The sequence below is a fragment of the Aristolochia californica genome, unplaced genomic scaffold, assembly GCF_029961685.1.
Source record: "Aristolochia californica isolate CCGP_79_NKW_82.1479 unplaced genomic scaffold, dmAriCali1.0.hap1 SCAF_5, whole genome shotgun sequence".
NCBI classification, from domain to species: Eukaryota; Viridiplantae; Streptophyta; class Magnoliopsida; order Piperales; family Aristolochiaceae; genus Aristolochia; species Aristolochia californica.
In genome coordinates, this window is record NW_027182214.1 from 4740176 (window position 1) to 4754914 (window position 14739).

Sequence of the window (14739 nt, forward strand, 5' to 3'; positions counted from 1 at the left end):
CTCTAATTCACAAGAGCTGTCTCTACCTTTCTTTGTGTACAACCGTGATGAAACAACGTAAACAATCCAGTCAAACTAGACGGATCGAAAAAGCACATAGAAAGAAATAAGAAGAAAAAGATCAAACATTAGTAGAGAAAAGGACAATGGAAGCTGAAACGTTAAAAGGAGAAGCTGGTGGAGAGGTTATTTGCTGTAACGAAGAAGAGGGTGTTATTGACTCCTTCTCAGTAAGGTGGAGGCCGAGGAGCTTGAGTCCAACCGTAAACGTCGTGAGGTAACTGGCCGCCGTTGGGCAATAAATTGGGAGGCAAATTGTAGATTGGCAACGACGAATGATCCGCCAAACTGTGAGACTGCGATGCCGAAATGCCACTGGTTCCTGAATTCACACCCGGCGATTGTTGTAATTGCATGCCATCACTGGATTCATCGTCGAGAGGCAGCCTCTCGTATGTTGCGTTGGTGAAGGTGGCAGCAATCACCATTACCGGGCCCGACGCCATGAGAGCGCCTATTACGCTGCCTCCTACAACTTGCCCCTGTCCGCCGGCCAAATAAACCGTCAATCCTGTAGCTCCAGGAGGCGAGGGAGCCGGCAAGAAGGCCCCCGACAAGGATAGGATTTCGAAACGCCCATGTAGGGTGATAACGGCGCCGGGCGACGCCGGTTGCCGAAGGGTCACATTCGTAACGATTCCGCTCCCGCTCAGCACACATACCCCTCTTTGCCTGCGCCTCGCAAATGTGGCGATACTATCTACCACATCACTTCCACTGCTGATTTCCAGTACATGGCTTCGGAGAGCATTGGGGCTTTCACGGGTGATTATAATTGGGGGCCTTGGTTTGTTTTTAGATCCGGGAGGTCGGCCACGGGGCCTGCGCCCACTTCCGGCTTCCACGATCTCGAGACCTGTCGTCTGGTCCTCCCCTTCGCCCTCTGGATCCTGGCTTTCTTCCTCTTCCTGATTTTGGCTGCTCTGGTTATTTGTGTTGTTGTTGCTACCCGTGCTGTTCGTGGTCGTGTTGTTACTCTCCATGAGCTCCTGTTCCCTCCTCGGCGCCAGTCGACCGAGTGGGGATGAGTGGTCATCCGAGGAGTTGCGGAGAAGAAGAGATGGGACCGACGGGTCGACCCCACCGCCCACCCCCACGCCTCCGGTCCACCACCTGTTTGCCAGCTCTACTACTTTCTGCAAGAAGCTGAAGAATTCCAAAGTACTCTACCAGAAGAAGAGGATGTAAAGCTCCACGAATTGCTCTCTTATTCTCTCTTTTTCCTTCCGATTACAACACAGCTTCGAAATCCAGGTTTCCAATAGTGTATTCTGCCGATGGGATATCTTACCGGATAAAACCAGCTAAGAAAGTGAAGAGCATCTTCTTATTTCTGAGTTCGATAATGCTAGAGAAGTACCCTCAAGACAAGCCGCAGAGTCCTGCTCCACTTCTTGCATGAAATTCTTCCTCAAACCCTCGACAACAGACCGCGAAGAGTCGTCACCACAGTAGGATTCAGCTATTCAAACGAATAACTTGTTCATTCATGGGCATAACATCCAAAGCGAAACACAACCACAGAAACGGAACGAAACCCTTATATCATGCATCAAACCCATTGAAATCACAGGCAACAGCTCGCGTTGAAAGGCACTCCGTCTTCAAAACCTGCCAGGAAAGAAACAACTGGTACCGCCAGATTTCACACGGATCGAGATGAGCGCAGCTCCTAAAACCCAAAAACCAAACTGAAATAATGATGTCCAGCTCAATCGAGGTTTTTCAGTACTTCCTGATCCCTCGTGTGCCAGAATCCCTCTCCTCCGAAGGAAAGTTAAAAAAGTACCACGATCAGAGCTGGGTGCTCCTGCTACCAGTTCTACGGAGGGAAAGGAGTACAGTAACGAGTCGTCAGCCTCTGGCGTACGATTGATATCTAGGACCCTGAATCTATCATCAAAATAGGTGGAAGGTAGAGAATACCGTTATCATTGCCTTCTCTACCTCAAGTCTCAACCCTCTTAAGCCGTCTCCGACTGGGTTGCTACCTATGAACGGTTTTGCCGTATCTGGTTTTGGAGAATCCTGGTTTTCTCCGTCTCCCCTCGCCGTTCAGTATACTTCATTCTCTTTTTCCCTCTCTCACCATCAATGAAAGAGTAAAAAGAAAAGAAAAAAATTCGTCCAGAGTCATGCTGACTCTCTCTTTCCTCGACCCCTCATCTTTTTAGCAGAAAAACGGAGCTAGTGTGGGGCAACGTGTGCGTGAGAGAGTGGGAAGACGAAACACGTCCCTGTCTGGAGTGTCGACATGGTATCGAATGCCAAGGTTCCCTGGGCACAACCCTGACTACTAATCCAGACAAACAAATTAAAAGAGTCCGACACCTGGAACCGCCTCGATCGCCACTTACTTTTCCTAATCACTCCAATTATGATCTTTTTTACTCTTAATCTCTCCGGATATCTAGCTAGTTAGATCCTGTTTTTACCACTGTTGGTAGAATTCTCAGCGGAGCCATATCTTATCCCTGTCCAATGTGTTTGCCAAATTGCCAAACTGGTTAAGAGTTACTGAATGAAGATCTCAGTTTGCAGAGGGAGTGTCGAGAATGGATTCCGCATAAACTTCAAGGAGGTATTTTGCACGTTTTCTGGTTTCTTTGCTTCTCATGAAACTACATTTGACAAGAAGAAAGGGCGAAAAGGACATGGATCGTTCTCACTTCAAAAGAAATTCACAAGATTTTGCAAGATGTTACTTTGGGTGGTCACTAGGATTCTTCCACAAAGGAAAGAGAAAAGGAAACAATGATTCCTGTCCTTGTCCAAGACAGGTTCTCTTTCCTGATTCTTCAAACTTTTTTCTCGGACTTCAGATTAAGTGACTGGAAATCGAAAGCTTCCGGTAGGAGAGGAAAGCTAGTGAAAAGAGGAGAAATCGTGATACGAACTAACGAGAGAGGGATCATTAAGACAGACAGTAACTGTTCCTCACCATATGAATCTACCATTCGAGACCCAGTTTCAATCGTTGAGATAGTTTTGTCAGATCATGAATTATTAGACTTTATGCTTGGTGGACTGTCGGCTACTCTAATCGATTTGTTTTATCTTTTCTGTGTTTGGTGACAGTTAACTAAAAAAAAAAAAAACAGAACGGCGGCTGTGACTGATCAGCCCCTTTAGCTGAAAATGAAATCCCGTAATGAGGAGTTCTTGACATAATCCGAAGGGAAGAGGTTCGAAACGATGCTTGAAGTGGCCGATCCATCAAGGGAAAACTATTGCTTTACCCATATAATAGTACTAATCCATACAAAGATGAACAATCAGTAAACGAAAAAGTAAATGATCATGTTCCAGCACATGCCTTCCTGTAGCAAAGAGGCAGAAGAAGATTATAATTCTTTAAACGCCGTGCAGCCGTCCACATGTAGTGCTAAAGCATCTTTCAGAATTATAAAAAAAAAAAAAACTCCCAAATGGCTTCCTGGGCCATGCCTCCTTCATCAAAACCTAGAGGTTTGATTTGATCGGATGAGAAGAAGAACATCTGATTAGTGATTTCGGTTTTATCAATCGAATCAACAACACAGGTGATTACAGATAGAGGGAAGGATGGATCTTCTAGATCGTCAGTGAGGAACACTGGGATCCACAGGAATTGACGGCGGATCCAATGCTTGGTTCACATCAGATCGAACCACAACAAAATTGTCTCCCACTAGCATCGGGTAATGATTCAGAATGTGAGGTGACAAGAGATACAGACGCAGACAGGGAAGAAGGGTGGGGAAGATGGAGAAGCAGAGCTGCAAAAGAGTAACACGCAAACTCAGATAGTTTGAAATTTTCTTGAGTCGTCTCCTCGCCAAAACAAAAGCCCGTTAATGTCAAAACCACCAACTCCAACCGAGAACTCTGGGTTGGAATCAATCCTGTTTCTGTTTTGAAATTTGAACACAAAATTAAGAGCAAAACGGAGCCATGAGAGAGAGAGAGAGAGAAGAGTTAGATGCGATTTGTCAACAACGCACAAGCACCAGTTGGCCACTTGCAGACATTGAATCTCGCTTTCAATATTGGAGTAGGGCTTGTCGCCTTGCATTGGTTGCTGTAGACAAATAAGATAACGGATCATGAACCAATTTAGGTAATTCCAGACTCTCGTCTGTCTCCATGATTCCAGGCTTCTTTTCGATGGTATGTAATGCTAGACTGATTGCTTCAATCATTTCTGTACTATAATCTTTAACGTTAATCTGTTCTACCAAGTTTCTTGGCAATCGAGGGTAATGGAGGTGGTTGGAAACAGTGCTTCTATTATCATCTTTATGGATGAGACCGGTGGACGACGGAGACACATGAGAAACGCTTCTTCTTTTTTTCCAGTGAAACGCAACTTTCTCCATGAATAACTGAGATCATCTCACTGGCAATAATAATTTACAGACAGAAACGCCTTTAGTCGGTTCAGTTTCTGAGTGATGATAACCCCAGATGGCAGAAGACTGATCTGGCGACGACCCAGAAGCCATCTCTATGAGCACCGGAGTCGACGACAAGTTTATTAACAAGTTGCAGAAAAATATCAAAAATACTAAACAAAAGGGGGACAGACACGACAGAGACGATGTCAGATGAATCCAAAACCAAAATTGAACAACTTGTATCTGTGTATCGTATCGAGGAGAGTCGTAGCTACAGATCACATGCACGAGTGCTGTTATTAATCTATTCATATCGTTTTATGGGCAGTCGTTAGTCGTCTCCGAGGACTTTCGACCCACCACCCACCGGTGAATACCGATTCCCCAGGCCGATTTCTGTACTGGAATGACAAGATCGGCACAAAAAAAGGCATCGAAGGCGGGAGGGGGCAAAAGGCATCAACGGGGGCGGGAGAAAGCGTGGTCGGGTGGCGGTAGGTGCCAACAACAACTCCATTAGTTGAAATAAAAGATGGAGACAGATACTTTTTTCCCAGTTTCACTACAGATTCAGGCTAGACGACAAATTCCCAAAGCTGACGGACGAAATTGGAAATCATCCGAGGAAATCCACATTCGATGTACTCAGCTTAATCAATAAAGAAATAGGAAATCCATTTCTGGACGGCGAAGACACTCCCTGAAAAGAAGAACAACTGGGCGAGGTGCTCTAATTGACTATCTTTTTCAGAATTTTGTTTACTCTTTAGATTTTGAATCATTTGGGTCATATCAAGCATTCACTTGGTGGAGAGGATCGGATCTAGTTAAACCCAATTCGGTCACACAATGTAGTTTCAGGTCAATTAAACTTCGATTACACATGTTCATGAGTTTACATAATTTATGTCAAACATCATCTTATATTTTAATAAAAAAAATAGTAACATTATTTTAATGAATCCTTTGTTACCCATTTAGGTCAAAAAAGAAGAAACTATTTCATAATCCATTTGTTTATCTGATTATCCATAGGTAATTGAGTCGACAGATAGATACATCGATAAAATAAAACACTCTTAAAAGGCTAGTATGAAGGGAAAACTTATAAATACCTCTCCAAATGTGTAATAAAGACAGTTGTGTGCATTTATTGGCATTTAAGATCACTCAACCACTATGTTTACTTGAAATTATTCACAAATTATATAAAATAGCTATAAAGTTGCAAAAATTACACCTCTCAAGTTCTTCCTCTTGTGTTTCAAAAGTTGGAGACTTGGAAATCTCTAAAAGAAATTTGTCTCTTCGTATCTCAAATGGTTTTTTTTTTGTTTTGTATTTTCATTATTTTCTTGATAAGGCTGATCTAGAGCCGATTAATCTAGATAGGAGAGCGTGCTAGAGTTAGAAGAATCTGACCATTTAATCACTAGGAGAGATTTATAATTGTGGGTTTGAACATTCATGTGGCTTAAAAGAGTGTTGGAATCTCTTTTCTGTACTTTTTTAATAATAGAATCATTAGTGGAATTTTTCCAAACAAAGGTTCTTGGATGTTGACTACCACTAGGGAAACATCGATAACAAAAATTCTTTCTCCTTCATGATTTGTGATTGATTTTTATTTACTTACATTCAATTTTTAATTCAAACACTAAAAATTTTTATTGAATAATTCTCAATTCACCCCCCTTCAAGAAGCGACCCAGGGCAATAGATTTAGGAACCATAATTAAACAAGTGACTTGTTGTATTTTTATTTTTTATCAACAAAAGCACATTCCATGGTTTGTAGAGGACACTCATTTCTATGGCTTCATTACTTCACTTCTCTTTTGAGTATCTTATTAAAACCCTAGAATCTCTGCTCTAATTCCATGTTAGATTCTAACTTTTATGTCTAAAAGAGGCTAGAGGAAGAGAAGAAGAAGAAGAAAATAGGAGAAGAGAGAGAATTTTTTTATGAAAATGAAATATAAGATATAAGGAACAAAAAGGCATAAGAGAATTTTAATCAGTTCAATCCTAAGAGCCAAATCCATGGATGGAAAGAAATAAGGAGAATTTCTATTGAAACAAAATGATCTTTTACATCAAATCAAGCCTATATATAGGTTGAAGAAGGATAAATTGAATCATTTTGATTGATTTGTCATTAATTCCTAATTTATTACATAATTTAATTTAAAAAGTATTTCTCTCTTAATATTCCTCCTCAAGTTGTATTGGGGCTAAGAGGAAATACAAGTTGTTGTGTTATAAAGGTTTTATCTCGTAAAGGAGAATTTCTTTGTGCTTGGCATCGTTGATGGTGCGATAAAATAGTAATGCATGTCGACAAGCCCATCCGACTAGCATGTCTTAACTCAATCTTGTAAAAAAAAAAAAAAAAGTTTTATACAAGAAAATTATATGATGGGAAAAAGTGAAAAATGGATGAAAAATATGAGGTGAAATAATGAGTAGATGTATGTATGAATATATATTTGTATTATGGTCGATATGAGATTGTGTCCATCACACATCCTCTATTCCTAATACCAAAAGGAAAATATCTCCCAACCGATTCAATGAATAAATCCCCTTTTTAAAATAGTAAATACATGATTTTTTAGAAAATAAATGGTGAAATTTTCTTAAAAGCCAAATAAAGATGAGATAAATAGGGCTGGTTTTTGTTTGAATGGTTTGGGTCAGAAAATGAGGGGGGGAAACACCAAAAAACAGGTAAGCGGATTGCAAAACGGGTAAGATCTGCTATTTGGATCGTGCCTCACGTCGGATCCAAAACGTGTTGTCAGAGGAGGAAGGTGTTGTGTATTATGGCAGATTTTCTGGTTCGGAATTGGGTGACAGATCCTCGAGTCAAAACTGAACCCCCGCGTATCTGAGAGACTTGCAGTCGTACCATCTTATCAGGCCTACCCACGGTTCCGATGTCGGAGCCAGTTGTTTGAACCAAAAGACTATTAGAACCATTCTGGCTCGTCTTCTTCCTCCGAAAGTAAACAAATCACAATAAAAATATTTTTTACAACATTACAAGCCTATTTATAGATTGAAGAAGGATAATTTGAATCCTTGATTAAATATTTGAATTTTTTAATTTAAGAAATCAAAATCAATGAAGGTATTTTTCTTGATTTTAGGAAATCATAACAAATCAATATCTTGATTGATTTGTCATTGATTTCCTAATTTATTACATAATTAACTTCCAAAATATTTCATAATTTCTCTTTTAATAGAGAAGAGGAGAAGACTAGATTAAGAATGAGAGAGTTCAAGTTACAAGAGCTAGGGTTTTTCCACAAAATGGGAGCTCGTTGGATTATGCAACACCTCCCCCTTCTAATTTATAGAAGAGGATTAGAAAGCCTAGTACAAGAGAAAGAAAAAAAAGACTTAAAAGTACTTCATAATTATAAGTTGGGCCACACATCTACTTAACTACAAGATATGCACCACTACTTCAATAATAAGGATGAAAAACTTATCTTTCGGAGGAAGACACTAACCATACTTGATTAGCCATGATTTTTCCTTCGACGAGTTCAATCTCCTTCTAACAAGATCCTAAATCATTAGCTTCATTACCATGTTGATTTCTAGTGACCTCTTTACATAATTGCAAGGGTTTAAGAGAAGATAATATGGAAGAAGAGATATATATATATATATATATATATAGAGAGAGAGAGAGAGAGAGAGCACAAACTCATTAGGAGAAGGAGAGAGAAGAGGAAAAGAGACAAAGGTGTTGAGGGCAAATTTGAGCCAAGAGGAAGAAGCTTATATTCTTTACCTCAAACCTTGATGTTGTATTTGTAACTGTGAGAAGATATTTACAATGACTCCAATGTCAATATGACTACATGCTTCAAAAGGAAAAAGACAAGAAGACATACACCAGCTTGTGTCATCTCCATAAAAATTTTCTTATTTACTAGTCATGGCACCCCTACATGTGAGTGACATTTTACATTAATCCATTTGAGTTCTTCTTTGGGGATGCAGGTAGCCAAGCTTCATACCTACATTCTCTCTAACTTTTGAAATGTTAGAAAGCAAAATACTTGTTTAAGCTTAGGTTATATGCTATAATCTTTTTTTGTTTGAGTTTAGCTATCCCTTTAGCTTTTAAGGGTACAATAAGCATTTGTAAACTTAACCATATAAATATCGAGGTATGAATGAATGCTGCCCTAATTCTGTGTCAGCCTCTTACACATGTAATTTCTCTTCTTTTTTTCTTCCCCTTGTTCTCTCTCTCTTCTACTTTGCCTTGCTTAATCTTGTTTTCAAAGCTTAAAACACTCAAATCTTCTCTGATTTCATGGTATCAAAGTTGGTTTAATTCAAGTAGGTTTGAAGCTACACAACTAATCAAGAAAAACGCAAGATTATACTAGAGTAGAAGGAAATGTTTGATTGGGTAAAACCTTTGTTTAGCTTCATTTTTTCTCCTCAGTTTCTCTCTTAAACCTGTGGAGGATTTATGGACTGAATCAAGCATGGAGTCGAATGAATGTGTAGCTCTAAAACTCACAAAAAAATATCTACTCACCAAGAGGAGAGGAGCTTCGAGTAGCTGGATTATGCAAGAATCCCTATGAAAAGTCAGGTTGTAGGTGTTCTCAATTTTGTTTCTGGCCATTTTATTCTCAACTTCTGATTTGCTGAAAATTTCAAAACCTGAATGCACACTGGGTTAGAGAACTGTAGGAGGAGAAGAGTTGTAGAAAACCTCGTGCAACTAGTTCTGGTTTGTGCAACTGGTGAAAGTCTTTCTAGAAGAACTTGCATGAGGGATGCTTGTTTGTCGTGGAATAACCCATTGCTAATCATGCATGGGTATTGATTTACTATTTCACTTGAGTTAATAATGAAATAACCTATTAGTGTTTTATATATTGTTGTTGAGATTATATTAACATGGGGGTTGGGGTTGATGTTTTGTGATTAATCCTGTCACTGGGTTAGATAGTTCCTCTTAAAAAGAAGATATTTTGATCAAATAACCACACAAAATTTAAATGACAATAACTATATTTTATGAGCAAGAGCAGTTGAAATCTATATCGGAGTTCCAAATAAGGACAAATTCATATATGAGATGGAAAGTTATCATTTACATCATGGTTATTAAGTAGTATGGAATCACATGTGAGTAATCAAGTGACCTTTTTTGTGTGATTGCTAGTGAAATCTGGGTGGCATTCAAAAAACACCTCTGAAGAGAATCAACTCTATAACAAGTTTCATACGATGGAAAGAGGAGACGAGCCTCTCATGCAATTGTGGGTGAGTTAGGTGTATGGCAGCACATTAGTAAGTTTCATTGAATTGAATAAAATTAGGCAGCACATGACAGACAAAGAGAAGAAATCAAGGCTGCAAGTTGTTAAATGCTATAGAACCCAGCTATGAAGCTATTCAAGCTCAAATTTTGGCTAGAACTGATAAACCTACCATTGAAGACACCATAGCAAGTCTTATGAGGGCATAACCTACAAGCCCAAGTCCTAGAACTAAAGTAGACACTTATGCAATAGTGGTCACTCTAATTCCATAGGTCGAGGAAATGGTTTGAGAGGCAGAGGATGAGATTCAGGGCGAGGTAGTCGCAGAGGTAGATCTAGTCAAGTACCATGCACTCCCTGTGGGAAAAAAAATCTCTTCTCAAAAAGCTGTTGAGAGAAATTTGGAAAACAAGCATTGGCTAATTAGGCAGTGAAAGTGGCCACATTAACTCTGATGTAGTGTTAGTGAACAAAGATGAACTTCACATGTTTGTACAAGACTACTTAAAATACTTCCAACTCCACCCAAGGCACAACCTTCTACATCCTCTTCTACCAGTGTTGCTCCTCTTGCACAAACAATTATGTTTGCCCTATTTGCTTCTTTCCCTTCCTCATGGATAACTGATTCAAGTGCTCCAACCCTCATGTCATGTTCCTTTTCTTTTTTTTCAAAGTCGTCCCATAGTGAAAATTTAGAGGCTACCACTTTGGCCAATGGTAATTCTTCTAAAGATACGGGAGATTGAATAGATTCATACTTCATTTCTCTCTCTTATGTTTTATTTGTCCTATAGTTTCCTACTAATCCTTTGTTCATTAGTGAACTCACACAAACTTTGAACTGCTCAACTACCTCTTATCCTCATATATGTGTTGTTCAGTACTTTCAGATGAAGAGGAAGATTGGGTGGGGCCTTGAGTGTGATGGCTTATATTGCTTCAACTGCTTTCAAGAGTTCAACATCACCATATGCATGACATCTTAGGCTTGGGCATCCTAGTATTGACAAGTTGAAACAAGTGTTACCATCTTTAGGGTCACCGTCCTCATCTCCAACCTTTCATTATGAAGCATGCCAGTTAGGAAATCAATCGAAAGTGTCTTACCCAGTCAAGAATAATCTAATTTCTACTAGACCTTTTCAGTTAGTCTATTCTGATATATAAGGTCCATGTCCTATCTCTAGTAGTAGTAGACATCAATATTTTCTTATGTTTATTGATGATTTTAGTAGAATAACATGGGTGTATTTGCAAGTCTCGTACTAAAGCATTTGATGTCTTTAAATTTTTCTATACTAAAAATCCAAACAATTTGGATCTTCTATTGTTATTCTTCAGCCTGATAATACCGAAAAAATCTCCAAAGGTATAGTTTGAAAAGTTTAGTTGAGTCATGTTGAAATATGGGTTTAAAAGAAATATGTAGATCATGTTGTCTTAGTCTTACATAAGAGCATTGGATCAATATCTTGGGAGATGATTCAGCAAGTATTACTACTATAAAAAAAAAAACTATATTGTAGGACATTTCAAATTAAAGATCTTAGCTCTCTAAGATACTTTCAAGGAATTGAAGTGACCTGGTCTAAACAAGATGGTCAATCTTTTCTTAAAGAAATATGTTCTAGATGTTTTAGAGGTAGGTATGTTAGGATGCAAACTTGTGACCCTAACACCAAATTAAAGGAAGGATAAGGGGAACTATTAGTAGAATCTACAATGTCCAAGTGATGAGTAGGTAAATTGATTCGTCTTATAGTAACCTAGCGAGACATTTCATATTCAGTTGGGGTAGTTAGCTAGTTTATGAGTGTTGTACAGAATACTCATTGGGAAGCTTTACTGAGGATTCTGAGATATTTAAAAAAATATGAGGGCACGCTTTGTCGTTTTGATATTTTTGCTTACTTTGATGTTGATTGGGTAAACTCACCATCTGACAAAAAGTCAACAAATGGTTCATATATATTATATTAGTAAGTGAGAATTTGATAAACCGGAGAAGTAAAAAAAAAAAAAATGTTTTAGTTAGAACAAAGTGTGAAAGTAGAAAATTGATCAATGACTCAAGCTACAAGTAAAATTGATTTGATAAATTAGTTATTAGCTGATTTTGGAGTTAAGATCCATCAACCACTCCCTCTTTACTATGATAATCTAGCATCTCATATTGCTAATAGACCAATGTATCATCATGAAAGGACACAACTTATTGAGATTCATTGATATTTTATTCATGAAAAGATATCTACATCAAGTAGGGAATGATTAATATCTATTCTCCGACTTGAAGAGAAGGGTCAAAAATGAAAAAAAAAAAAAATGTGTATTACCAATATAGGGTCATTCACATAGTTATAGTTGAATTATGGAGCATAGACTCTTTTGAGCTTTTGCCTTAATAAAAATCAGCATCATTTCAAAAAAAAAAAAAAAAAAAGAATTATGGAGCATAGAGCTAAGCTTGATATTTCCATAATTCTAATTCTCTTTGCATCTTGTAAAACCACCATCCTACCCAAATCAATGGCTTCTCTCTAAAGTTTGATTAATCATGTGTTTCCTCAATGAGTTATTGAGATCATCTATGCCCTATGACACCAAGAGAGATTTTTCTATGAGAGAATAATCCCCAATAAGCGGAGGTAACACGTTAATCGTCTTCAAATTTGTTTTCTCAATTTTTGCTAAGTTGGCATGGTCCTCAATCCAAATCTCATATGTTTCACTTCACTTTCTCCTCCCACAGAAAATTTTAAACAATAAAGAGCTATCCAGGAAATCAAAAACCGACTTCAAAAACCAACATCATCATTGCCATAGCTGTATTGAGACCTCAAAATTTTGTTTTGTTCCCAGGAAAAATCACGTTACCCGTTCCGATTTCTTTCACCGGCACTTTCACCCATGCTACGAATCCATTTATTGGCCTTTTCTGTACATATGCCCAACTCTTCTCAACACTATTAGTAAGTCTGGTTCTTTTTTCCAAATCCAAAGTAATCTTTTTACAATTCTGCAAAAAGTTGTCTCTACCATCCTTTATGCCACCTCCCATCTCTATAACTACTGGCTTTTCACTGTCCAACAACATTCTACACCAAAAAGTAATGCTTATCCACACAGGTCGTCAGGTAAAACTTGTCTACCTTTCTTAGCACACATCTCATCATCCGGGCTCTAGAAGACTGTTGGAATATGGGCCCAAGCCCACACATCCAAGGAGAAGGCCGACACATCCAAGAGAGGTGGCATCATGGTAAATAAGAAAAATTCTCATAAAGATGGCATAAGGATGTAATTAGTCAAGGAGGAACATGTCTATTTATGTCTTTTCTTATGTAAAGCTTGTAGCCCTAAGGGCATTATGGACATTGAAACATCCTCTTCAAAAACTATAAACAGAGGCGTTTGGCTTGTGTTAGAGCATTCAAGCTCTCTCTCATTCTCTCTTCTCTTTTCTTCTTTTCTTCTCCTCTCCCTCTCTTACTTTGTTCGAGGTTCTAATCATGGGATCCTAAATTCAACAAAGACCAACTAGACAAATTTAAAAAAAAAAATTAAAACAAAAAAGAAAACATCCACTAGTTTGTCCGTAAGAGTGTCCCCACCAACCATCAGGTAAACCTACACAAGACTTTCATCTTAAACACTTCCAATACTTCCCAAGGGGGCTACAAACATGTAAGTCTTATCCATGATGAAAAAATATTAACAGATATATCTGCAGCACTCTTAGGTTTCACGGCTTTGAGAAGGCCCTAGATAGAGTTTGGTTCAAAGTATTGGTTGAACTGATCTGCTGCATTTTATAAAAAAAGTTTTTGTTGTTCTTTGAACATCAAGCCAAGAAAGTCTGGATGGAAATAGAAACAACAACATACACAATTGAGAGCAGTTATATGGAATGCCTATAATGAATCTCTAAATCACAATAGATCCTGTAATTAACAAACTTCCCTACATTTACTACTTTTCGAAAAATCAAAATAATCTCAAAACCATCAGGAACCGCAGTGTAACAATGCAATGCCGGCTTATAAGCTGATTATATTGTATACCACTCAGCTGAAACAAATGAGTAGCATAGAACCAAAAGTCACCTACTAGTGTTCATACATTAAGAACATCCATTGTACAGAGAAAAGTGTAGATGAATAAGTTAAGAGTTTCTTTGAATGTTGATTACACACACACACACACTACGGCAGACACTAGTAAGACTCGTATCCAAGACCCTACACCAGAAACACCCAAATGCCCAATGGGCCTCAAATTTTTTTCTGGAAGACTGAAGAGTGAAGAATGAACATAAATGGCAGTTTATAAACTATGCCAACCTTTTCAGCTCACATCAACATGAACACAGGATGAAACTGAAGCTCATATATTAAACATTAAGTCCCCAAAACTGTAAAACTGCCAACGCCCCAGATATTAAACCACATGATAGCATAACAGCAAAATGTCTATAGTAATGCAAAAATTGGGTCTATGAAATTGAAATCGGAGCCTTCCTCTAAGAACCCCTAAGTAAGCATCTGACAGTTCACCTGATTTGCTGGTCAAACGAAGATTCTGCATATGGCCTGCTCAAACCAAGTCACCTACTTGACTGTATTCTCATCTACCAATCAACCACAAAGCGGCTTTAGTACCAACCTCATATACAAAACTGTCAAGACCTTTAGGTTTTCAAAGAGAAAATTGAGATAGTTCACAACAATCAATAAGTAACACCTATGATGCTGAAAAGGTTCCTTAATAAACAATATCTTCACACCAAACAGCACAAACTTCAGATATAAACGAAGTTTCTTACAAAGAATTGATTAACCATCTATAGCCACCAAATAGCATAATCAACATAAAAGGGTCCAATTCTTAACAGGCACTTAAAACTCAAGGAAACAACAAATCGAAATGTAAAACAGAAATTACCAGAAAAATAAACTAGTAGCAAGGCTGCACATAGCTGCATCAAAGGAATA

General features: G+C 38.3%; 1 protein-coding gene across 1 annotated transcript; it reads right to left on the bottom strand.

Annotated features, from left to right (window-relative positions):
• Window positions 1-227: 227 nt before the first annotated feature.
• On the bottom strand, window positions 228-4544 carry LOC137965121 (AT-hook motif nuclear-localized protein 20-like). Its single transcript, XM_068811521.1, has 3 exons — window positions 4461-4544; window positions 4050-4120; window positions 228-1206 (listed from the first exon to the last, which is right to left on the bottom strand). The coding sequence occupies exons 1-3, from the start codon at window positions 4542-4544 to the stop codon at window positions 228-230; spliced, it is 1134 nt and encodes a 377-aa protein (XP_068667622.1).
• Between the last annotated feature and the right edge of the window lie 10195 nt (window positions 4545-14739).

What these genes read in the sequence shown, in the direction of transcription:
- LOC137965121 (XM_068811521.1), bottom strand. Translation starts at nt 4,544, where the DNA reads ATGGCTTCTGGGTCGTCGCCAGATCAGTCTTCTGCCATCTGGGGTTAT. An exon ending in AACCGACTAAAGGCGTTTCT is followed by an intron (nt 4,121 to 4,460) that starts GTCTGTAAATTA and finishes ATTTGTCTACAG; the next exon opens with CAACCAATGCAAGGCGACAA. An exon ending in TGTCTGCAAGTGGCCAACTG is followed by an intron (nt 1,207 to 4,049) that starts GTGCTTGTGCGT and finishes GGAATTCTTCAG; the next exon opens with CTTCTTGCAGAAAGTAGTAG.